Source organism: Lepisma saccharinum, chromosome 1 (assembly GCF_977018435.1).
Source record: "Lepisma saccharinum chromosome 1, izLepSacc3.1, whole genome shotgun sequence".
Taxonomy (NCBI): domain Eukaryota; kingdom Metazoa; phylum Arthropoda; class Insecta; order Zygentoma; family Lepismatidae; genus Lepisma; species Lepisma saccharinum.
In genome coordinates, this window is record NC_139229.1 from 3,446,008 (window position 1) to 3,472,860 (window position 26,853).

A 26,853-nucleotide genomic window follows, 5' to 3' on the forward strand; every position below is an offset into this window, starting at 1 on the left:
AAAATTCAAATATCCATTCCCTCTACCACATGAATCACTATTACCAAAAAGTAGACTTGGGAAACAAAAATTTAAGCAGTTCCAAGTAACACATCCGAACACATTAGGCACCTTTAATACAAGACTACTCAAAATGTCACAACTGTTCTAGATACTGAAAATTGCGAAATCATTTCCCGAAGTCTGAATCTGGAAGGGAATCCCCCCCTCCCCTAATCCTGATACGACATTATACGGAGTCCCATACACCCTAATAAATCACAAAATCAAGAAGTGTCTTTGTTATGATGCTAGAGTAACACACCATATAATTATAAAGAAGATTAGTGAGAATTCCGGGTAGGAATGTGTTCCGTATTTTTCACAGGGGGGCAAAGCAGGCTCTCGGGGGGGGGGCAACTGTCCCCCCTGCCCCCCTCTAGCTACGGGCCTGGGAGAGGGTGGGTAGAGAAATTTGCTCATTTTGTTAGGAAATGTTGAAGAATAGCATTTTCTAACCTATATGTATGCAACCACGTGATAAATATTTGCAGTTGACACTGTCATTTGTTTGTCAGAGAGCTTAAAGAAATTGTATGATAGGGGTTTGCAAAGTCCCTGACTTTTCCAGGTATTTTACATAACTGTGTAATGATTTAACATGAAAAAATAAGAGTTACACTTCAACTTTGTAAGTTAATCAAATGAATCACGTTTGTTGAACATTTTTCAAAATAAATTAAAAATAAAATGAAAGAACCTTTTTATAAGCAATATTACCCAAGAAGGAAGATTGTTGGTAAGATGAAACTAAACGTGTTTCCGGTTACAAATTCTGCCAAGCAAAAATAATTTAATTCCCCTGACTTTTCCAGATTTTGAAAGCTTTTTTTTTTTTAAAAAAATAATTTGTTTCCAATGACCTCAGTCCTAGCCTTGTTGGCCTCCTCCATGGCGAAGTGTGTAGTTCCGTTTCTAGGATCTTACAGATACGACGACGCATATATTAACAATAACAACTATTAATTACTGCCAAAACGGTAAGATACAAAATTGTACAAATTTCTATGACGTCTTCACCTCGAGACCGCCATTCTACGGGATACCCACAGACTATTGAATCCCGCGTAAAGTGAGCATAGTTGCCAGTGCGCAACATTCCCCCCTTTGCGAACATTACGCGCTAACAATACTATTTCTACTTTTACACATACACTAGCTAATACTAAATTATTTTACATGTATATGCCTTTACATATTTTCTCCATTTTTGATTTAGTCTCATTTTTAGTTAGTATATCAGCTTCTAGATTTTCTGAGTTTACATGTTGAAGATACACATTCCCATTTGCTACATCCAGTTTTACAAAATTATATTTTCTATTTATATGTTTAGTTCTTGCCTTTACATTGTTACTTGAGATCCAATCAATTGCTGATTTACTATCAGTTTTAACAATCACTGGTCTATTTACAAAATTTCCAACATCTAATTCTGATATTAAACTTATGACCCATTTTATATCACACAAACCTTCACATAATGCAATCAATTCTGCCTCACAAGTAGACAAAGCAACCAAATTCTGTAATTTGCTTTTCCAGCTGATGACTGAGTTTCCAACCTTGACAGGATAGCCAGTACGAGATTTTGCTTCTACTGCTGTACTCCAACTTGCATCCGTGCATAATTCAAGCTTACCACCTTCACTTGAAAAATTTAATGCATAATTGCACGTACCTTTCAAATATCTATATACTCTTTTTACTGCTGCTAGATGTATTTCCCTTGGATCTTTACTATACCTTGCCAATTGACTAACACAAAAAGCTATATCTGGTCTTGACCCTACAGATAAATACATAAGTGAGCCTAACATTTGTAAGTACTTTGTTTTATCAACTAGTTTTGACTCTTCAAAATTATGCAAATCTTGGTTCAAATCACCTGGTGTTTTCACTGGATTACAATCATGAAGTTCATACTTCTTTAATATTTTTGAAATATAACCCTTTTGTGACAACTGATAACCTTCTTCACTTACAATTATATCCATACCCAAAAATGAACTTAAGCTATTATTCTCTTGAATTACAAAATATTTCTGAATTATTTGCATTATCTTATCTATGCTTTCATTATTTGGACCTACTACCAAAAAGTCATCAACATATACTCCTATGTACAAAAGTTCTTGTCCTGTCAGTTTATAGATACAAGGATCACTTTCCAGTCTTTTGAAACCTATTTTGGTGAGAACTTCGTTCAGTTTCTCATTCCAACAAAGACCTGATTGTGGTAACCCATACAAACTTCTTTGTAATTTACAAACTTTGTTTTTATGCTTATCTTCCATGAACCCTTCTGGTTGTTCCATGTATATTTCTTCCCTTAAATTACCATATAAATATGCAGTTTTTACATCATAGAGTTTTACTTTCATTTTGTAATGTGCTCCCACAGTTAACAATACACGTACTGATTCCATTCTTATTACTGGTGAAAACGAACTCTCATAATCAAGGCCTTCTCTCTGTCCGCAACCAACTGCCACCAATCTTGCTTTTCTTTTGTATATTGTCCCATCCATGTTCTCCTTTGTACTAAATACCCATTTGCTTCTTACAACCTTCATGTTCTCCTCTCTGGGAACTAATGTCCAAACATTATGTGATTCCAATGCTTGCATCTCTTCGTTCATTGCAATCTTCCAATTTTCACAGTACGCTGAACTCATAGCTTCATCGAAGGTTTGTGGTACGACATCTTGTGCAAAATTTGTTTGTTCTCTTGCTTTTATCCTCTCAGATCTTTTCACACCTAGACTTTTAAGTTGATCTTCATTTCTTTTCAAATTTCCTTTGTGTCTTGTTTTTAACACTTCGTTTGTTTCTCCTTTCTTCCGTCCACTTCTTTTGGCTCCACTGTCTTCTATGGTTAACTCATCTGTTTGTATTTCTTCTGGTGTTAAGTCAAGAAATATGTCCGGTCCTCTTTCTTCTACCTTCGATTCATGCAAATGGACATTGCTGTTGTCATATTGCTTACTTTCCCTGTCTTCATCATGTTTATACTTCAAGTTGTTGAATTCTAGTTTCTCTTCCAAATTACAATTCATCAGTAAGCCTCCACAGTTTCTTTCATCGAACACAACGCTTCTAGCTTCATGTATTTGTTTTGTTTTGGGGTTGTACAGCCTGTATGCTTTCCTTTTTCTGGAATACCCAACAAATATTTCCTTTTCTCCCTTTGGTTGAAATTTGCTTCTACACTTCTTCGGAATGTATCTGTATGCCACACATCCATATACTTTCATATGTTTTACTGTAGGCTTCCTTCCCGTCCATCTTTCCATTGCAGTTTTTTTTGTGCCACCATCCTTGGTAGGTATGCAATTTTTGATGTACGCTGCCGTTGCAACCGCTTCAGCCCAAAATTCTATGGGTAACCTTGCATCAATTAACATTGTTCTTCCCATATCTAGTAGTGACCTGTTTGCTCTCTCAGCAATACCATTACTTTGTGGACTGTATGGAACAGTTAACTGGTGATCAATACCTTCTTTGTTAAACAACTCTTGAAACTTACTGTTAACAAACTCAGTACCATTGTCTGACCTTACACTTTTTATACAATTGTTAGCTTCCTTTTCATATTGGCTTTTAAATTTTACAAAGTAATCAAAAGCTTCATCTTTAGTTTTGAGAAAGTATACAAACACCCTTCTACTGTAAGTATCTACAATAACATACATGTATTTAGCACCCCCCAATGACTCTTTTTCTACAGGTCCACATAAATCCATGTGTATCAAATCTAGTGGTTTCTCACATACATCATTGCTTTGTTTAAAAGGAAGTTGTACAATTTTTCCTTTTGTACATGCATCACACAATTCTAATTTATCTGAAGTTTGCTTAAAATCTAAATCTCTTACCATATCACTGTCCTTCATTTTATTTAAATATTTTTCATTCAAGTGACCTAATCTTCTGTGCCACACGTATTTTTCATTGTTTACATTAGTTTCCATACTTAAGCATGCATCCTTACAATGACTTACATCTGATCTTACATAAGTTTGTAACGTGTACATACGATTCTTTTCCTGTGCTTCTGGCACTAACATGCCATTTTTGTCAATTATCCTTGCACTATTTTTGGAAAACAACACTTCATTATCATGATTCACTAAACCTCTAACTGACAATAAATTCAAACGCAAATCAGGTACATATAATACATCATAAATACATACATCGTGAAGTTGGCCATCATTTGTGACTGTTGATACCTTAATGTCACCTTGCACTTTGGCCTCCATCGATTTTCCTTCCTCCGCAAGTTGCACTTCACTTTGCACTTCTCTTCTATTTATCAGCCAGTCTTCTTTATTTGTCATGTGAGATGTACAACCAGAATCTATACACCATACCTGCACTTCTCTTCTGTCTTCCTGCATGTCGTATACACTGTAACCAGCTTCCATGTTGTCTTCGCATGTGAATCCCGTCTGTTTCATTTTTCCCTTCGGTGTTTTAGAAGATGTAGATGCAAAGGTAGACGTAGAAGGTCTCCTAGCTTGAGCTTTCCCACCTTCTTTATTGTGCCAACATTCTTTCGAAAAATGTCCTACTTTTCCACACGTCCAGCATCTTCGCACAGCTTCTTTATTCTTCCAATACTTCTTATCCCGTGCCTTGTATGCCTGTTCGGATTTTTCATTGTAGTCCATTTTATGCAACCTAACCTCTTCTTCTTTTAAGGTATCTTGCACTTCTTCAATTGTCGCACCCCTTTGTGCTCGTAATACTGCTGCGACGTTTTCATACTTCTGATGAACACCCCGTACAATATGATACACTACTTCTCGTGTCGTAATTGGTTGACCCAATGCAGCACTTCTTGACATTATGTTTCGTGCTCTCAAAACATATTCGTCAACACTTTCCTTCTCACCCATTTTTATATTCTTCATTTCCACACCTATATCTATTATTTTGTCCTGTGTGTTTCCCGTGTGAATGCGTTTAAGTTCATCCCACACTGTTTTTGCACATGTCTCGTTAATGAACAGTCCAGCCTGGTCGGGCGATAAAGTAACAACTATGACACCAAAAGCTTCGTCATTTTTCTTTTCCCAAACAATTCTAGCTTTTTCTTCTGTTGGTTCATCATTCAATATTGCGTCCTTGTACAATCCCTTACTTCGCAACACTGCACTTACCTTTAGTGCCCAGACATGATAGTTGCCATTGTTCAGTAATTCTATCTTACTCACGTCTGCCATTCTGCTAACTACGCTCTGCTACCACTGTAGTTCCGTTTCTAGGATCTTACAGATACGACGACGCATATATTAACAATAACAACTATTAATTACTGCCAAAACGGTAAGATACAAAATTGTACAAATTTCTATGACGTCTTCACTTCGAGACCGCCATTCTACGGGATACTCACAGACTATTGAATCCCGCGTAAAGTGAGCATAGTTGCCAGTCCGCAACAAAGTGGTAGCGTCATTGCCTTGTAATGAAGGGGTCTCAGGTTTGATACCCGGTGGAGGCACAAGTGGTTCGGATTCCACTTTAAACTGTAGGTCCAGTCCCGATTAGCCTTAATGTGCATAAAGTGGGCTTAAAACACCAACTCAAACCTAGCCTTGTTTTCCTGATACCTCCCTTGTCCACGACTTTGAAGTCAGTGCGAACCCTGTAAATAAATTATCTGAAATGAACGTGTAAGTGACTTCGCCCTGGCAGTGTGTCTGCTGGCGTAATATTGTTGCTATAGTGTATTTTCGCTTTGAGAATCTTATTTGACAGTAAAAATAATGCCAGTGGCAACCAAGAAGCTATTTAACGGGGATGCATGCAAGTGGGATAGAAAATGACATTATCAACAGCTCGTAGAATCGAATTTTTTGGACTTGATGTCTTCTGCACACTGTGAAAGTTGTCTGTTATACGGTCGCACACAAGAAGAAAAGTTGCAGTAAATTCCGGTGGACAGAATTTCGAAAATAACAATGTACTTAATTTCTTGAGTGTTTTGGACAAATAACAATATATGTTAAAAGTAGTACTTCAGGCAATTTTTTGCCCCAAAAATCTAGCAATGATTCTGCTGTGAAGTGGATTCTCCTATGTACATAATATTAATTAATCCTAAGCCAATGAGTGGCAGAATGGACATCAGTTGCAGAAAACCCCTGATATCGGAGCAAGAAAACAAAGTTTTTTGTCCTGCTCAGTGGTGGCGAAAAGGGATCACAGAGCTTGTGGTGCGGGTGGAGAGCTAAATGCCTCTTATATGGTTGGTTTTCTATTGCAGTCATTGAGGAACCTTCTTCCATAATGTAAAGAGTATAGAAAATTCCCCTCTATTCTAATTATGTGAAACATTTGTGACCGAGCCGAGGCGAAAAGGTTGGGACATGGATTAAAAGGAATGGACTGTCCCGACTAAATCGGAACATCTGATAGCCTTGCATCAATGGTTGTAGAACTAAAATAGCCCAATATTGCAGACTGCAGATTTCTAGAGCCTGCCACTGTCCAGAAACAACCTAATTTGTGCAAGGACAATATCGAAATTCATGCAAAAATCAACGTAATTTTTGTAGGTTTTTATTCGTTCAAATTAAAAATTTTCATGACTCGAGGGGGAGGGGGCATGGTCCCCCTTGGGTACGGGCCATACAATAATTATTGCCGGCCTTCGTGGATATCACAGCGCGCTACGAAGCCGGAGGTCCCGCGCTCGAATGCAGGCCTTGCATTCATTAGTGTCCCTTCATTGCATATCATCCCTCATTCTTATCTTCGCGATTAGACAAAAGTGGCAGAAAAGCGAAGTAACACTAAACCAAATAAATAATAATTATTATTTCCACTATTCAAATTTTATCAATGGCCTGACACCCTTACAAGTATTTTTAGCAACGCCCATGCTCGAACCTGGCACGAAATACTAGAGCACTATATGTTTCTTTTCTACTACAAGGGAATAGCAACCTCAACACATGTTCTTCCACCTTTGTGCATGGCGCACTACTGCCCCACATCCTCTCGCTACAAGTAGGCCGGGCTGCTGCGACAGAATTGAACAAAACAAATGAACAGCGAATCAATATGCCACAGTTTGCTTCTTTTCCTTGCCATACGATATGTGTCTATGAAGAGCTATATACAAAAGTGCTAGTACTAGCAGTACTCACCGGTTATTTCACAAAATGTTTCAAACAGTACTTGATTTCCCTATATCAACTTTCTTCCTGTACACAGAACACGAGCTGTTTTCCTTAAACACGCCCACTGTCACGTGATTTCAAGGTCGTTGATAGCACAGATTAGATATAGGTCGTTGTGAAGTGCAAACTCATTCTTTCAGCTTGAAAACGGTAATTCACAATTCGTGCAAGAAAATCGTGATTAGAAAGGGTTCGTGGGGTTTTGACCGTCTGATTATAATATTTATCCATATCTAAGCATGGCATTGGATCGTATTAATAAAAATGTTCATTTCTCATCTTTTTGAGCATTTACTCCATTTCGTCCATTTTGATTAAGAGGATCTAATGTATTATTTTGCTTCTCTTCTAAAGTTTACTCTGAATTGTGCCACATGAACTTAACTTTAAATACACATTTCAAATGTTCTAGACCATCAACTTTGGGGGCTGAGACCGCTAAACCATCAACTTTGGGGGGGGGGGGGCTATGACCAGAGACAGCAAAACATGACTTATTACTATATACTAAGTACGGTATGCGCTAAACTATACAGTACTGAAACTCGCGCACCTCGAACGCGCATGTGCGTTTGTCGATGGGGCATAGCTCCAGCCGCTCGTGTTCTCAACAGTGAAAAGGAAGTTATAACTGTGTATGTCGTGTTTCTTTCAGGATAAATAAACTCACAGATGACAATAATGTAATGTTCGTCTTTGAATTTCAGTACTGTATATTTTGGCGCATACTGTATATAATTATGAGTATTGTTAACATTTTTACTAAAAAGAGTTTCAAAAGACAATGTTCATGAACTAGGGGAGTGGATGGGAGTTCGGGCTACAAATGGTTCTCACGTGACATTCAGAACGAGATCGTTGATATATTAGGGAGATCTGTTTTGCGCTCCGTGGTAGCAGATATTAAAAGTCGGGAATATTTTGCTATTATGGTTGACGAAACTTGTGGCACATCCATCCGTGAACAATTGACATTCTGCATTCGAATTGTGAATGAAAATTTTGATATTTTTGAGGAATTCATTGACTTTTACGAGATTCAGAACACTGAGGCCAAAACTTAAAAAAAGGAGGGAGTGAGTAATTCATTAATTTATTTCAGTGATCAGAGTCCCTCCCCAATAATTTTGACAAGTCGGCGCCCCTGCGAGTACCTTATTGCGGTGGTGAATTTTAGGTTCGCGCTAAATGGGTTTTGGTTGATTGATTTTGATTGAGTTGATGTTTTAAGTGGACTTTATGCACAGTAAGACTAATCGGGACTGGACGTACAGTTTAAAGTGGGATCCGAACCACCATGTGCCTCCACCGGGAATCCAACCCGGGACCCCTTGATTACAAGGCGATGTGTCTCTACCACTGCGCCATCGGGGAGGCAGGGATTTTGGTTTTTAATATTTCTATAGTATAAAATTACATTACATTTTCAAGGTAAAAAGCAATACTAGTTTTTTGCTTACACTGGTCGTGAATTTTGCCCTCGCACTAATTCAGTTTCAATTTTATTCCCTTTGAACTTACTCCTTTGGTGAATCCGAGTTCACGCTAAATCAATTTCGGTTATATTCCTTTCGCGCTTATTCCATTGGTGAAATTTTTGGTTCGCGCTAGCAAATTTTGCTTTTGTTCCTTTCCAGCTTACTGGTGTATTTTGGTTCGCGCTAAATCAGTTTAGCTTATTCCTGTGGTGATTTTTTGTTCGCGCTAAACCAGTTTCGTTATTTCTTGTGCGAAGGTGAATCGGGCTAAATCAGCTTTAATTATTTTCATAGATGTTTGTCTATAAAAATGAGTGAGTTACAGACAGTGTGGGGGAAATTCTACTGGCTGTCTAGAGACATGAATGAGATAATTGGATTTGATTGATTTGTTGTTATAAGTCCACTTTATGCACAGTAAGGCTAATCGGGACTGAACCTACATTTTAAAGTGGGATCCGAACCACTATGTGCCTCCACCGGGAATTGAACCCGGGACCCCTTGTTTACAAGGCGACGACGCTACCACTGCGCCATCGGAGAGGCCTTGGACATGAGATAATGATTTATATTTTATAATTATATATATATATATATATATTTTGATGCATTCACTGTATCCTCGTTGTTACGCGGGATCTTGCCGTGAATGCAGTAGGACCCATGACAGAACAAAAGGTTACACACACACACACCCACACCCACACACAAACACACATACGCGTGTGTGTGTTTAGGTATGTAGGCCTACGTTTGTGGTCACTAGAGAAGAGGGGTTATTAACGACCGCCATGTTAGGCAGATTTCAGTTGTATATTGGCATTTATCTTATTCGTATACTTTCAAGTTAAGAACTTGGATTAAATTATTTATACTTAATTGTTTTTATAATTTATGTATATATTTACGTTTTATCATATGTTATAATATTATTGCAATATTTATTCAGAATTTATAGGCTAATAATTATCCCAAATAATATATGCAACGTTTTCATTGTTTAAGCACAAGTTAAATACATCTCTTCTTAATATCGATTTTTGTTCAACAATGTACAAGATTGAAGTAATTTGTCTTCGTTATAAACTAAATCTTTATTTAATCATTTTTATGTGCAAGGGCAAATATGATTTATTTGATAAAATGAGTTTAGTTATTTCTATATAGTTTAATATTGTAATATTATAGCAAAGTATTTCTCCATCGTTTTCAATAAAATATCGTATTCCTATTGGCTGTTTATGTTAGGAGTGGGGGAACCACGTTTCGTGTTCTTGGCGATGTAAAAACTTCCACGTTGGCATTTTTAATTGTTGCCAACCTGAACTTTAGCTTACTGTCGCTAATTAACATTGATGTGTTATATAAATTATCAGTTTTCCTTGTGTTATTTTATGTTATGAGTTTGTATTGTAAGTTAGAACAATCTGTTATGCTGCGCCTCGCGCTTGAGGTCTTGCTATTAACTGTGAAGGTGGTGCGCGGACTTTCGTGTTAAATAAATTGCTTGTCACTGCCTGCGAGCGTGCATGACCCAACAAAATATAAATTTTAACTTGTGCGAATCAGTATGTACGCGCGCGATTCGTGATTAAAGATTTTGGACATTTTAATTATAAAGTATTTGGAATTTTATTTACTGTCACGTGTCGAAATTCGGCGGTTTCCTTCCAGGAGGAAGGGTGGATCGTCTTAATCCCGATCCCTGGGTGAGAACTGGTGCTCCCAACTGACCAGCCGGAGCAAGGAGCGGTGTGTTGCCAATTCGAATCTCCATACCCTGGAGTTACGAGTGGTGACACGTTGCATTGCATTTTGTGGCAGCCAGCCGTGGGGCCTTGCAGGTTGGGGAGATATCTCGAGAATTTTGAAATGGTAAATGTGGTCACTCCACACTTCGTTTTATGTCACTCAACCTTTTTTTTTTTTAAAAAAAAAAAGAAAAATGATGATGACTTTATGATCAGAACAGCTAATAGGAACTGGGCCTACAGTTTTTAAAGTGAGATTTTGACACCCACCCCCAGAAATCTAGTCTGGGATCTAACTTTTGGGGAGCTGAATCGAATTTGGGCATCACTTTTGGGGGGATACAATTTAAAAGTTTTATACCCCATAAAAATAGCACCCAAGACTACCTTGCTAAATTGCGGTTATATTTGCAAAATCATAAAAATTACTCATTAACTTGCTTCTCAGGCCCTGTTCCGCAACACTCCACCCTTACCGGGCCGCTTCTGGCAGGAAAAAGCCAAATAAACAACTAAATAGGCTCGTTAGTCCTGGTCCCATCCCGTTCCTCACCAGAGCGCTCGGAACCAAAGAATCAATCACAGGCAAGAACTTACTGATGCAGGGTGATTGCTGAATACTCGCTAAAATGGGCTTTATACATTTATTTACAATTCAACAAAACAAGGCTCGAATTCTTCCAATAATTCTCTAATTTACATTATTTACATTCCTCTAACTTGAGCCCCACGGCAGAACTGCCAAGTGGAAGCTGAGGATCGGCAGAACTGCCTCGGAATGCTTTTTCTCGGAAGCCACTGGAGCCCGAAGATCGCTCTCCCTTCTGCTATCCAGTTCCTAAACACACTCTACCTGTCCTCTGACAGAGACCATAATTATACTTCCTCCCGCGTCGCATCGGGGTGGGCTGAAAGTTCAAACCTTATTGGCTCTTATAAGCTACACAGAACCATGGAAGAAACCCAAGCATACAAAATCATACACGATCACAAAAAAGAAACAAAAAAACAAATACTGTTTGTAACAGCCCTAAGAGCTTAACACAAGTTCCATTAGCTTGTTAATTCTGAAAAATTGTTAGGCGGGCAAGTGCCCCCGTCAAGCTACACTTATTAGACTGGGACTCCTTAAATACAAGACAATAGTGATTACGCCTACTATATATTTAACGCCCATCATTGTTTTCATAATTTCATGATCAATTGCTGTTACGGAACTGATCAAGAGAATGAATTCAATATTGATTGTTCTGTACTTTTAGTCATGATATTTTATAAGTGCGTTTAGCATTACCAACTTGGCAATGCATTCTGAGACCAAAAAATATTTATAACAAAGGATACCACATTCCAACTTCTCCATGTGTTTTAATTCAGTGATGTTGAAAGATTTTGTATGTGTTGTCCACGGGACGAGACGAGACAGGCTTTTAAAAATTCGAGACGAGACGAGATTGACCATGTGTCATGAGACAAACGAATATTTTCGAGACGAGACAACATTTCCACGAGACGAGACAGGCCAAAGTCTCGTCTCGTGGGCGACACTATCAGTGTAACTTCGTCACTAGATACATCAAGCCATGGCCATGTGATTTTCCATTTCTTAAATTTTTTGGGGGCAACCAACAACCAAAAGTAACTCACCAGTAGATGCACTTGCAAATTTTCATAACCGATCCTTTGATTAACACATCCTTCACCGCTACCAACTTCATCAGATTTCATTCATTTTGAAGGCAGATTGCTGATATTGCAGGGTCCAAAATTAAAGCAACAAACTGAAATTCTTTCCCGTCTATCCATTTGACCACTAATACGATCAGGTGATAGTAACATTTATGATGTGGTAGAGCAGCCACAAGCTGAACTTCGACCATGAATAAAGAAATTCTAAATTCTAAATAGACAACTGGTTTAAGATAGAAAATCAACTAACCTTAATGTGCCAGGATTTATCAAGAAAAAATCACGATAGCAACAGGTTAAACTTGGCAAATTTATAAAAAAAAATCACACGAGGAAAGGATTTTTGTTTGTTGCTTTAATTTTGGACACTAGTGTAGTAATGCTCACTTTTTTCACTAATATTCTAAATATTCTAGCTTCACAAAGAAATCTAGCTCATTATTCTAAATAAAAGCACACTGCTCTTTTTTTCATATATATAATAAAAAATGACTTCGTAAAGGGCTATTCGCGATTAAAATTAACCGATATGCCATCTCGTGGGATTTTCAGGAAGTACTCTAAGTAGGATACGTTGTGTTGTAGTCGTTTAAAGCATGGGGAATATGCGAGAGAGTAAGGTCTACTGTTCAGTTGTTTTTTTTTGCTCTAAATCGTTTTATGGGTCAGAACAAATTAAAAGTTTTCATGTGTTACCACCCTGTGGAATCAACAAAATTAAATGTATTAATAAATCAGGGAAAACGTAATTGACAGAAGATTGGTATGGGGGATATAACACTGTAATTCGGAAAGAAAATTACGAAGAATGCACGAGTCTGCTTACTTTATTTTTCAAGAGATAAATATATATTACCATGAAAGTAAAGTTTTAAATTGTACTTTATAAATAAAGCTTTTTTTCGAAAAATCATGAAGCGTCTTACCCAATGTGTCCATGTATTATCGGTATTACGTATGTGTGAAATTTGGAACAGATGCAAGTCGATTAAGAGGGAAGATGAAAATAGTTTGAGAATGAATTAATGTCAAATGTAACCAGAAAAAAGTGGGCATGTTAATGTTACTGTTTCATTCAGTACGATGTCCTTTTTCAGTGAGTATAGCCTAGTTATGAAATCGTGAATATTATTATTAAACCAGTCTTTCTCTTTCGAGAAAGAACTGCAACGATATATTCGCAATTTTCTTCTGTCCCAGCTTTTCAAGTACAGGCCAATTTCAATTCCTTTATTTTCAATCAATTTCCGAGAACCCCAGTTACATGACGTGCAGATGATACAGCACTGCTTTGGACAACCAGTGCGTATACATAGTTTCGTCTGCATTTTCCTTGTTATTTTTACCTATAATAATTAAATGCTTAGTTCTCAGTACAGCTTCACGTTTGTTAGAGCACCTGGAATTCACATCGCATTCGCAATATTTTTAAAAAAATGCGTAATTTAAACGTTTTCTACCATACCAGTCATGACAACACGCTGCTATTTTGTACTACTGCTGAATGTGAACAAAGATTTATCCTACTTAGAGCGGCCATATTGAAAGCGACACTAGCGCTCAGGTGGTAATTTTAATCGCGAATAGCGCTCACATCAAAAATTCCATGTAAGCTACCTTCATGCACTATTGTTCCACTCATATAAATACAGACGTTCCTGTGGTGACAAGTTCGAGTCACGTGATAACTCATTTGTAAGTTCCACATTCATTTTGGGTGGCTTTTTCCTGCCAAATTCTGTGGACAAAGAAAGGGGAAGAGGGGAGGTGGTGATCAACCCTGGCCACTCCTTTGACACTTTTAGGAAAAGAGCTGCGGCGCTTGTGGCCACATCTGTGTTCGACAAATGGAGATTCCAGTTGTCTGACAGAAAATGTTGCAATTGAATGGCGAAGTGGGAAAAAGTAACTAAGTTGCCAATAATTTCTTGTTTCCACTCCAAATATCATTCCCCCAGGGATAGAATTTATCTATCAGAAGGGGGACACAAGTATCCAGAGGGAGGAAATTCCCCCATCCCCCCTACAAAACCACATAGGTTACAGATATCGTTACTCGAAAAAGTAACTTACAGCAGTATCTGCAGTACAAGTAACTCGTTACTGCTGAACAATGGCATTATTACACCTAGGCAACATGTACCACGAGAAACCAGAGCGAGGGCCTCCCCGATAAAGTCGTCGAAGAGGTCCAGTGTTCGATATCCGGTGGAGGCACATGCCACAGTTGTTCGGATCCCGCTTTTAAACTGTAGGTCTAGTTTCGATTAGCCTTTCTGTGCATAAAGCAGATTAGAAACAACCATTGAAACAGAACCGGGATGAGTAAGATAAAGGAGCTACTCTCTTCGCGCAAACTACTCGGGAGGTACTGTCGCGAGTACTCGTTCCTCTCGTTTGCCCACATGGAGACGCCACTGTACGAACAGGCTCGGGGCCGATATTAATGTTTCTATTATATGTATATATAAAATTACATATTTCTCACTGAAGAGTATAGCAAGTTATTGTATCCTAATTTAATATATAGACCGTGTTAAAAATGTAAACATAAACATTGGTGAGGTCTTGCTCGGTCCCCCCGGAACTTCCGGTTTAGGCCAGTCCCCGTTGTTGCCAGTGCAAATTCACCAGCATATGAAGTAAGAAATGAGCACTTGTTTTCATCAGTTATGCGACGATAGTCAAGGAAGGTATTTGTTAAACTTCTACTATGAAGGAGTGGACGTCTAGAATCCGTCGGATGATCAACTGCAGAGCAGATTATTAAAATATGACGTGTCTTTGTGGCCGCCAGTTGTATAGCACACTACGTAAAACTACAGAATCTAGGTACATACAAGTATCTCATGTACACGCACGACGAACGTTTAAGTATATTGAATTATTTTGTAAATGGAAAAGTGAGAGAAAGATAATTCTATAAAACAAGTGATATTATTATATTATAAAGTATGCTTAAGTGAATCTTTGCCAACAAATCTGCAGAAGTAATGACACATAACAAATGCTAGTAAATATATGTGCTTTCAACGTCGCCTTTCAACCTGAGCGATTTAGGGAAAACCTATGATATGGTATGCCACTTTCACTTGCACGAATTTACTTCAAGCAACACTGGAGTTTTCAAGCGATATCGGGGTTTCGCACAGAGGCATTCGATCTAAAGCAAACCATTCACAAGTCACGCTTGCGCAAATAACAGACCGGGGCAACACAATGTACGGTATTGATAAAGCGGCCCAGTCCGAGCGACAAGCGACACCTGCAATTTGTTGTTTTTTAATATTGATTTCCAAGAGACACGTATCGCTGCAGTCTGAAAGCTTCATTACGTGTCGCTTGGACTGGACTGTTGTTTTCTCAGTACCATACATCGTGTCGCTTCGCTCTGTTGTACTCGTATGCAAGATGAATTGTTTCCTTTAGAGTAAAGGGGCTGTTGCTTGTCGCTTCGGTGTGTAATCTCCGTGCCACTTAAAATAAGTGAATTCTCAGTGATCAATGAAATTTTTCGAACCGAAGCGACACGACAAGCTGCACGTGTCGCTATAATTCCCAACAGCGTGTATTATGCCGCCTGAGACTTGATTTCCCATGAACGGTAAATGCTTATTTATAGACTAAATGGGCCTGTGTCGCTTGTCACTTCGGTACGAACCACTGCTGTTGTGTGTCGCTTGGGTTTGAAACCTCACTAAGAGGCGTACTTTTCACCACAACACAATACGCAGATAAACGATCAACACGTTTGTAACAAAACGCAAGTCGTAAAAATCCTTTCCGGGTACCAGTCCTTTCTCGTTCTGCTTGTATCAACAGGTTTCGTCTCTCTACGTTCTTCAGAAACCTACGAAGTGATACTTGACTCAATAAATTTGTTCCCGATCGAACTGTACAACCATATGCTACACAGCTGACACCCTATTTCCTTTTAAAAGAATCACCACTTTGCCCTTTCGTATTAACGTCCATAGCATCCTAAGCGTAACCGGATGTTCGAGGGGGACCAGACGAGTGCGCATGCTCCGCAGTAGCTCCGCCTTTAACACCGTCTTAACACCAGCAGAAACTTATTTTCGTTCCATGAAAACAGATGAATTCGCACAACAGCTTTCAATTTTCGCCATGACGTCATCTGTTGCTATGCCGACGGGTTATTTGGGCACTCCAATATGGCGCTTGTGAGTCGACTTTCAAACATGTGCAATTGGATGTCCGATGAGTTTTAGTTTTGAAGTTCGTCAGTAAGTGTAAGTTTGTTGCACAAACACGTGAAAAGCTGCATAATTACTACTGTTTGTCTTGCAAACTTTGTCAAAGGTAATTTATTGTTTGTTTTTCTACATATTTCTCATACAATTGAACTAAATACTCTCTGTGATTTCAGAACCTCTTAGTGAAGGCAGCCGGTTGTAGCAAATGTTTTTTTCTCTCAATGAACTAACAAACAAATACAACAGTACAGTCTCTATTTAACTACTGTGAAACGCTTCTAACTGTTACTGTTTAAAACATTTAATTTGAAACATATTTTATCAACAAGAACTGGCTGGCTACTCGTGACAAACTCGGAACCACCAGTTTTCTTTTTCTTTTAAAGAAAAGAATAAAGTATTAAACGAAATTTCGAACTGAGGAAACTGATCATAAATGCCATCACGCGTGGTCTATACTCGCATTAACATAGTGTTTTGCTGGTGGTAATTCGTATTTTTTGGCAAGAATATTTTCACCTAATTCTTGACACCATATTTCCAGTGTGATTTAGAAACGCATTGGAAAAAACACATGAACTGAATTTCTTCTAAATTTTAATTAATACTACTGGAGGCAGTTATATGTTAATGGACGAGTGAATAGAATTTTCCTAATGAAGGAAACTCTCTCTTAAAGCAGATCGGGTAACAGTATGGTATAGGGAAAACACATTTCACTCGTTCATTTCGTCATTTTTTACATTCGTACTTACCTATTATGCATTGCGAAACATTGTTTAAGGTGGGATTCTGCTTTTTTCACGAAAATAGCTTCAATTTTCCACATATCGAGTTCGTTCCTCTCACACACAATATGCCGGAGAAATCTTGACTAATGTTGTCGATGATCAGTGGGTTTGCAGTGTTGCAACCTTCTTCACCGAAAAATACCTACTTTCGTGTTACTCATTTTGTATTTTTTTCTGGGTTCGAAAACCCCACGAACCATGCATGGATAGCCCCACAAACCATGCACTTGTAGCCTCACACACCATTCACGGATAGCCCCACAAACCATTCTAATAGCCCCACGAACCATGCACGGATAGCCCCACAAACCATGCACGGATAGCCCCACGAACCATGCACACAAGGTTAGGTTCTTTGAGGTTAGGCCAACATAGTTAAAATTGTCATGTTCTGGCAAAATTTGTTTAATATGGAATAGAGAAGAAATCCCTCAACAGTGGAAAGAATCCATAATTGTTCCTGTGTTTAAAAAAGGTGATAAAATGAACTGCAATAATTACCGTGGAATTACTCTACTCTCAACAACATATAAAATATTATCTAACATTCTTTTAACAAGACTAACCCCATATGCTAATAAAATTATAGGTGATTGTCAATGTGGATTTAAACGTAACAGATCAACTACAGATCAAATTTTTCACATCAGACAGATACTTGAAAAAAAGTGGGAATATGATCAAAATGTCCATCAGCTATTCATTGATTTCAAAAAAGCATATGATTCGGTCAAAAGAGATAAATTATATAATATATTAGTAGAGTTTGGAATACCTAAGAAGCTTGTTAGTATGATAAAAATATGCATCAGTGAAACAGAAAGTAAAATTCGTGTGGGTATTAATATGTCTGACAAATTTACAATTCATGATGGGTTAAAACAAGGAGATGCATTATCTCCATTGCTTTTTAATTTTGCCTTAGAATATGCTGTTAGGAAGGTAAAAGAAACTAAAGAAGGACTAAAATTAAATGGTATGACTCAGTTGTTAGCATATGCAGATGATGTAGACTTACTGGGGGATACAATTAAGAATAATGCTAAAATATTTTTCAAAACTGCTAAAGAGATAGGTTTGTAAGTTAACAAAGAGAAAACTAAATATATGCTTACAGGCCGAAACCAAGTGTTAGGTAATAATCAAAATCTAATTATTGATAACAACTCGTTTGAACCCGTTTCCAATTAGGAGAAATATTAACAAATGAAAATTATATTAAAGAGGAAATAAAAAGTAGGCTTAATTCAGGAAATGCATATTACTTCTCTCTTCATAAACTTTTGTCTTCTCGTTTAATATCTAAGAAACTAAAAGTTAAAATATACAAAACCGTAATTTTGCCTGTAGTATTATATGGATGTGAAACTTGGTCCCTTACATTGAAAGAGGAACATAAATTGAGAGTATTTGAAAATAAGATCCTTAGGAAAATCTTTGGACCTAAAAGGGATGAGGAGACAGGTCAGTGGAGAAGGTTACATAATTTAGAACTACATAATTTGTATTCATGTCCAGATATTATTAGAATAATTAAATCAAGAAGACTTAGGTGGGCAGGCCATGTGGCACGAATGGGAGAGGAAAGAGGAGTTTACAGGATTCTTGTTGGGAAACCTGATGGTAAGAGACCTGTAGGAAGACCAAGACGAAGATGGACCTAGGTATGGAAAAAGAGTATATAGAACTTGCTCAAGATAGGGACAGATGCAAGGCCTGTGTTGCTGCAGCCATGAACCTTCGGGTTTAAGAAGGCTAGGGAGTTAGTTAGTCTGGCAAAACAATGGCGAGTTTGGAAACACTGACCGAGGGTTACGTCATTGCACGCATGGAACATTTGGTTCATGTAGTCGAACGTAATGGAGGCAAGAGCTTTTGTGCATCGAAGAGACATTAATGTCGAAAAATGCATGATTTACCGGCCGAATCAGTTGAACGAAGGGAGAAAACACTTCCCCGAGCTTTCAAAAGTCTACAGAAACTCAGTTCCGTAAGTAATTTCTCCTGTAAAGTTGAAGAAATGTGTTTTCCCTATACCATACTGTTACCGCAGATCGTATTTGGAATATATCCAAACCCACACACCTTTACACTTTATTTTCTTCTAAATGTGTATAACTCTCAAACTTTCTTTATTTCATTGCTGCTATAGAACACTATATATACTAATGTAAATTCATCACATTTTCCTTAGATGTAGCTTTTGCATATTTTTTTTAATATATAGGGCATCAAGTCATTATTTGTATTAATTTTGTTCAAAATGAAATGTTGTATGGCTTAATTGTAACCCTATGGAAATAATAAATAATAATAATAATATTTGGCCCAGGTTCTGATTGTGTAATTCTGATATCATCATGATACACATGTACTTTGTACATGTCTTGAATTAAATATCTACTATAAGCACATACTGAATATGTTTTGTGCTTACTTAATGTGGGGCTGTTGACCCGCTGTACCTCCTCGATAATTACATTGAATTTTTTTAATCGACAGATTTCAGTGTTTTACGTAATATGAATTTGGTTCCAGTACACAGAAAAAAACAAATAACACAGATATTCGATCCTAAAGTATTGCCCATGTAAGTAAAAAAACTGCCATCATGGAGTAATTTTGCTCCTTTTTATTAGTAAAATGTATTTGTATGCACACTCAAATAGCTAAAGAGCATTTGCAAAAGACCACACCATCAAACTTAGCGCTCCTAACCGGACAAAATCATTGAAAATTGCTATCAGTCCTAAACTAACAATATAAAATTATAAACACCAATAAATGTAACATTTCTAATGTTACTTTCACTTCTATTTTAGTTTTGTAAGTTTTCAGTCCCTCATGTATTGATTTATTTTATTTCATAATACATTTATGAAACTAGGCAACGACCCATCTGCTGCTGTTGTGGAATCATGTTGAGTGCTATATTCACTTTGCAAAGCCTTTTGGCATTCTGCTTCACACTAAGACATACTTTACCTCTTGGTAACACATTTCTGCAAGCTTTAAACAACTGAAAATGTTCATAAACAACATAATTTTCATACAGCATGCAAAATGTTACACTTTCTCAAAGGAGAACGTGGGTAAAGGGGATCCTACATTTTTTTTTTGTTTGGGCAGAAGAAATCTTCCATGGTACTACTATCTGCTTATGCAAATAGATTAGGTAGGTCAAGTTTGGTTTATAATGATGCTCCTATGTATTTGCCATCTTCATATTTATACATTTTATGTTGGTTAGGATTGTTATATTTGATTGCCTTAGTTTTTCCATACATTCCTTCATGTTATTCATATGTATGCAGTACTTTCTGTGCAAGACACACACATCACACAGCAGCTACTTTTGAACATGGTCATTTGCATAAACTATTTTTCAAAACATAATTACTTGCAAATGAATATTTTTTACACACAAATTTGATATCTCTGGATTTGAAATTTACTTCCACCAACATATCTGAACAGTATTCTGAATGCATTCTGCATTTTCCTGTACAACTTGCATTCAAATCATTACATCGGGCCTCCCTGATGGCACGCTGTTGGCTCTCTCTTGCCCTCCCCCCACTTAAAAAACTGATTTACAGGCATCCTCGATGGCACAGTGGTAGCATCATCGCCTTGTAATCAAGGGGTCCTGGGTTTGATGCCCGTGGAGGCACATAGTGGTTTGGATCCCACTTTAAACTGTTGGTCCAGTCCCGATTAGCCTTACTGTGCACAAAATGGACTTAAAACACCAATTCAATCAATTAATCAATTACACAATTAGAACAGAAACCTATTATTTTTAAGTATCATTCAGTTTACACCAACATTATGAGAAAATAATTTCTGACAGTAGCAGAATGTAACATAAAGCATTTTTTTTAAAAAAAAATTATTATTTTGTTTGTTTCAGTGAATGATGGGGGAGGAAGAGGGAGATTCTAGAGGAAGGAAACAATCTCTCTTGGAGAAATATGACATCCCAATTGAACACTTGGATTATGCATACATTGAAAAATGTAAGAATGTCAAGGAACTTGAAAGAATTGTAAGAATATTAAGGTAATGTGACGTTAGTTTCTTCTCAAAATTAGCTCGTGTGCAGTACATATGATATTGGCTTTTAGCTGCTACTAACATTGTAAGTGTTGAACTCTGGAGATGCCAAATGAAAAAGCAGTAATATTATTAGAATGTATATTAAACTGAAGTAACTATTCAGTTAACTATTTCTCTGGCACACACAGGATTAATATTAACATATTGAAAATTGTTAAAATTTTGGACTCTGCTATCTATCAAACTTGAGTCTTTAGTATTATGTAGCAATGCCAAATGAAATCACAATTTTGTCAGAGGTTCGATCCCCACCACTTAAAAAAAAAAGATTGTTCAACTGAAGATGAGAGAAGATGTGCTCTTTCTAGATGCGGTGTTAGAATAACTCTAGTTGAAAGCACTAATGATATTAGGTGGCTGGCAGAAGTTTACGCTGTTACCATGTTGGAGCCCAACCCCGTGTATTTGGAGGTTTAAGAGAATGAAAGCTCTCGTTGTAGAGTTGGTATTTGTAATGCATATGATATAAACTGACAGTATTTGCTCGAAAGGTCAGGGATGACACAAAAGTGCCCCAGAGAGAGGTTGGTCTGACACTCGATCTAGGCAACGCAGTCTGGTTGGCGTTGCCACACAAGAATACAAATGTAGAACAAGTGGCGAAATCATTGGTACCTTTTTGTATGATAGTAATTTAGCCAGTTTCTTCTCCAGGTGTGGAAATTTATATTTTGATATGCAACACAATTAATGAAAAGTATTTTTTGTAGATTTGTCCTTAAGGGGAAGAGTGACAATTACGCACCAGTTATGCATTTATTTCAATATCGTCAGAATGGGCACTAATACTAAAAGAACCCTTGACTGTTCAAGAGAGCAAATGGGAGTTTCGACTTTTCCTATGGCTAAGACAGTTCAACATGTCCTTTTTCCATCCATGTCATTGGATGTTTGATATTCCCGAGAGAATGAATAAAACAGTGCTCCCATAAGCGTAATGCATTTCTCCTTGCCTCTTACGGCCATCCTGGCAGTGTTGGCAAACTCAATGTACATAAAAGAGCTAAGTTTCACCTTAATCAGAGCTAAAGTTGACTTTCAAGGAGCTAGATTAACGAAGGCTTCATAAAGTGCCTCCTATGGTAATTTTAGGTGTCAAAGTGATGACAAGGTATTCTTTACTCTGATAAGCTTACTTTTCATTTTTCCTTGTAAATTTTTCTCGCAATCGGTTTTGCCACCCGGCTGGTGGCTTTGTCAGGCATGTACTGTCTTGCTGTGGATGGCATGGTTCCTTCTTCTTTCGCTTGTGCTCGTGGCGGCGCTAGTTGATGCGGTCCTTTCACTTTCTACCATTCTGGTGCAGGTGTATTGCTTCCTTCTTTTGCCGGGCATCAGGGTTTTGGCTCTGTACGCTATGGTTCTCTGTCTCGTCGTCTGCTTTCATGGAACAGCGTTTGTTCTCATGTGTAGGTGGGGTATTTTCACCATCTAGATCTGGTGGCATCACCCATCTCAATAATCCACCAATGGTTGCATGAAATTTGAAATAAAGGAATCCCGGTTAACAATATTATGTCATCTTAATGTCAGCTATGGCACTATAAAAAAGCAGCTGAGGAGGTAAGAGAGAGTGGGGCGATGCAGCCAATATAACAATATCAAATCACATGCAAAATTATATACTCATTGCAAAAGTTGGTATTTTTGGGTCAGAGCCAGTGATGGCATAACAAGGGGCAGGGAGCAGGTACCACAGTTCACAGGCAAATGAGTGTACGAAAGAGCCAGATCTGGTTCCAAAAGAGCAAAGCTGGCAACAGTGCTCGGAGAGAAGGACCTAGGGGAAATTGTTACTCCCCCTGATGTGTATAAGTGAAACAGAACTTTTCTTATGTTTTTAATATTGATGTAAACAGATCTTGCTTTCAAATTTCAGATCAGAGGAGGAAGGGTTGTTCCCACATCTGACTGAGTTTGCCGAAAATCATTTGCAGAAATTCAAGCCAAATAGTAAAGTCTTACGCCATGCAGAACCAGTTCTTACGAAAGCTATGTTGGACAAATCAGAGTGGAATAAGTTGTCAGAAGATATGGAGGTATGGCTTTATAAGATATATCTTTCCTGTTGTTTGTTTCTACATTATGCCACCTCTCTCTCAAGGTTATTTACAACCCTGGGACAATACAAGGACACATTCATGAATTTGAAGCTGGGATCTGTGGCTTCATTGAACTTTAAACTAATTAGTCTTCCACAGGCTCAGACTCTTATATATTTCTAGTAGAAAAGGAGCTAGTTAAGGTGACATTGGCCACTACAAATACTAGTGCATTTCTTAAATATGGAATTTTAAATTATTGGTTATTACAGCTACTTCTTAGAAGCACATCTTCCACAAGTTAACACATATCCAAAAATCCTGTTATTTAGTAATTTCTAGGAATGGACCAATATGGAATTTGTATAAAATTTACCAAAAAGTCGATTCACAAATGATCCTTGAAAACATTGAATGTCTCGTCTCATGTAATGAACATCACATGTATCATATATACCAGGTGAATTGCTCCCCAAATATTTCAGAAATGGAAGGTGCTATTGATGTGCTTTTTTCACAGAAATGAAGTGTAACCAAGGACTCATTGTAGCCCTTACACAGATTTTTATAATTATCAGAATGTGTATTTATTTTAGAAACTGACAACTGCCGGTCTGTACAATTTTCAAACTACGATAGCTCGAAAACTACTTGTACTAGAATCCTGAAAGAAACACCATTGACATTCTAATTTACTCTAGTTTCATTTTGTTACTGTCAATAGGCATTGTTCCATTTGAAAAAAAAGTAACTTTCTAAAATAAATACACATTCTAATAATTATAAAAATCTGTGTATGGGCTACAATTATGAGCCCTTGGTTACACTTCATTTCTGTAAAAACCACATCAATAGCACTTCCATTTCTGAAATATTTGGGGTGCAAGTTTTAGGTGATTCACCTGCTATATATGAGAGTGTGTAATTTCTTGGTAATATTTTTCTATTCCCATATAATTTTTATATAATGAAATATCCAGTGAGCCTAAATTGTTTATATGGCTTTTTATTACCTAATATACACAGTGCAGCAATTTGAAATCGAGACTGGTGCTGTAAAAAATAAATAAGTCTTCATAGAAAGTTACTTACCAGGGATCATTCAAAGTAGGACCCTCCTGCATCCACACATCATAGCGCAATGCCTACCGTGCATGGAAGGATTGCTGGAATTCGTTTTGTTTAACGCTGTTTAAAATCCATGTCGTAGCCTTCTTGATTGTTGGTATATCATAAAAGTAGAAACTCAGTGCAGATTTTGGTTTAGAAAATAAAAAATAATCACACGGATCCAGATCCGGTGAGTAGGCAGGGTGTGACAACACACAGAGTCGATTTAGGGTCAAAAAGTTCTTCGCAATTACAGTCTTGTGAGTTAGGGCACTGGCATGAAGCAGACGCCAGCTGCCATCATCCCGATACTTGGGCCTCTCACGTGTTATTCTTTGCATCAAACATTTCAGTACCTCAAGATAAAATGCAGCAGTAACAGTCAGTCTGAAATTTCATTCTTCAGTAATGATTGTCCTCACTTTGTCAACCAATTTTGGTGTTCTCAACGTCCCTGCTGCACCTGGATGCTCGTTGTGTTCAATTGGCTTCCGTCCTTCACTGAAACGCCTGAGACATTCAAATACCTGCGTACAGGATAAACAATTGTCCCTATAGACTTGCTACAACATGTGAAACATTTCTGCAGCAGTTTTACCCAAGAGCGCACAAAACTTGATGTTTGCTCTTTGTTCCATGTTGAAATCACGATGCACTTTCACGACACGTGCCCACATTCAACAACACCAGAAGCGGTAATGTCACTCAAGGTCAACAAGCTCTGCGTCAATTGTTCGTGAGATACCCGTTACTTGTTCTTGTCTTGATGTCAAATTGCCGTACTGTGTATGTTTACTGTTCCCAGGGCAATTATTTTTTGTGAGTCTATAGGTATATTAACAATTTGGTGAAAATTAACTGAGCAGAAATATGGTAATTTATATTTGTATTATTGATGTAATCCATTTGAGTTTGTTTTATTTTGAGGTCACTTTATGCACAGAAAGGCTAATCACGATGGACCTGCAGTTTAAAGTGGAATGCAAACCACTGCAATGTGCCTGCACCAGGTATTGAACTCGGGACCTCTTTGATTACAAGGCAATGTTACCACTACTCATCGGGGAGGTCTTGAGGTAATCAATTTGTTTACACTAGTTACAATTCTATGAAGTGTACGAGAAGCCATTTAATATGAAACCATTTTGTTGTATTTATTTGTTTGCATCAATAACAGCATAAATAATTTTTACCATTGTGGAATTCGCAAGATCAAAATTTCATGTAATATTTTATAAATACTCTCCTGAAATATTATGAAAATGGCTGGATGTTGATAGGTCGATATTTGTAGGCATGGACTGCAGACATGAAGAATCTTGAAGATAAATTTAAGTGCGATTGTAGTGAAGCAGTGGATGAACCTGCTCTGCCATCTATTCGAAGAGTGAATATTGAGAAGAAAACGAAAGAGAAAGAAAAGGTAACCTTTTTTGTGTTCTTTGAAAATTTTAAATAATTTTTGGTCTTTATATTGAAACCAATGAATAAGTGGCACACCATTGGTTAAGCCGTGAATGCCACAGAATTTCACTTCTGACTTGTTGAAGGTAAAGTTCCCCGTGCCGTGATTACACATGTAGAGGATGTGTGGGGTAGGGCCCCACACTCCGGCCATCTTTAACCCCCAGTTACCCATTGATTTGAGGTTGGGCGAGTCCCAGAGCCACTTTATGCAGGGACGAGGCTGGACAAATTCCAACCCTGGGAATCGAACCTGGGTCTCCCTTGGGCTGTCAAATGCCCTACTGACTAGACCATCATGGCTCTCATCACTTCTGGCTTGGCTTATTTTTATCTGTAGCAACAAGGAGTGTATATCATGTATAGCTCTTAAGAAATAGTGCATTAATTGCGGCCATGTGGTGCTGCTAAGACACTCTTTACCAGCCATCCGAAGCAGTTTACACATGCTGGTGAAACAGCTTTACCACCTGTCTCTTAAGGTTAAAATAAATCCCTTTAGTATTATGTGGGTGTATATATACAGGACTGTCTAGAAAGGTGGATCACAAAGGCAATGGGGCTCGATGTGTTGACCAAACTTTCATTGGCAATACAGTAGGTCCTCGATTGTAAGAAAGTCAATACAGGGTGTTTCCGGGCTGAGGATACAAAGTTTCAGGGATGATGGAGAAGGGCACATGTATCAATTTGAGATAAGGAACCCTGGTCCAGAAACGACAGTCGAAAGTTATAAGCTAAAATCGGTGTATGAAGATGTAATACTTTCATTATCTGCACAAGTTTCACAAGCTGCTACATTCACAACAGTTGTTCAAGGTGGCGTCCCCCAGCTTCCATGCAGGCATGACATCATCGCACAACGTTCTGGCGTACCCGTTGGAACAACCCTGGGGTCGTTCGAACAATGTCACAGGAATCGAGACTGCAGAGGATCTCCTCGCAAGAATTCTTGCT

General features: G+C 37.8%; 2 protein-coding genes across 3 annotated transcripts in view; one reads left to right on the forward strand and one right to left on the reverse strand.

The window, feature by feature from the left end:
• LOC145992179 (catechol O-methyltransferase domain-containing protein 1-like) overlaps window positions 1-24,444 on the reverse strand; it is a 50,342-nt gene extending 25,898 nt beyond the window's left edge. The window contains exon 1 of one of the 2 annotated variants that reach the window (XM_083128502.1): window positions 24,415-24,444. The gene's annotated coding sequence lies outside the window, so the exon portion shown is untranslated. Of the gene's footprint in view, window positions 1-7,202; window positions 7,300-24,414 lie in introns of those variants that run through there. The other variant, XM_083128495.1, reaches the window with a different exon arrangement.
• Window positions 16,330-26,853, forward strand: part of Spag1 (Spag1 axonemal dynein assembly factor) — a 46,627-nt gene continuing 36,103 nt past the window's right edge. The window contains exons 1-4 of the mRNA XM_083128479.1: window positions 16,330-16,476; window positions 21,075-21,223; window positions 23,160-23,319; window positions 25,727-25,855. Of these exons, the coding sequence (XP_082984605.1) occupies window positions 21,078-21,223; window positions 23,160-23,319; window positions 25,727-25,855 (435 nt within the window). The 5' untranslated portion in view covers window positions 16,330-16,476; window positions 21,075-21,077. The remainder of the gene's footprint in view (window positions 16,477-21,074; window positions 21,224-23,159; window positions 23,320-25,726; window positions 25,856-26,853) is intronic.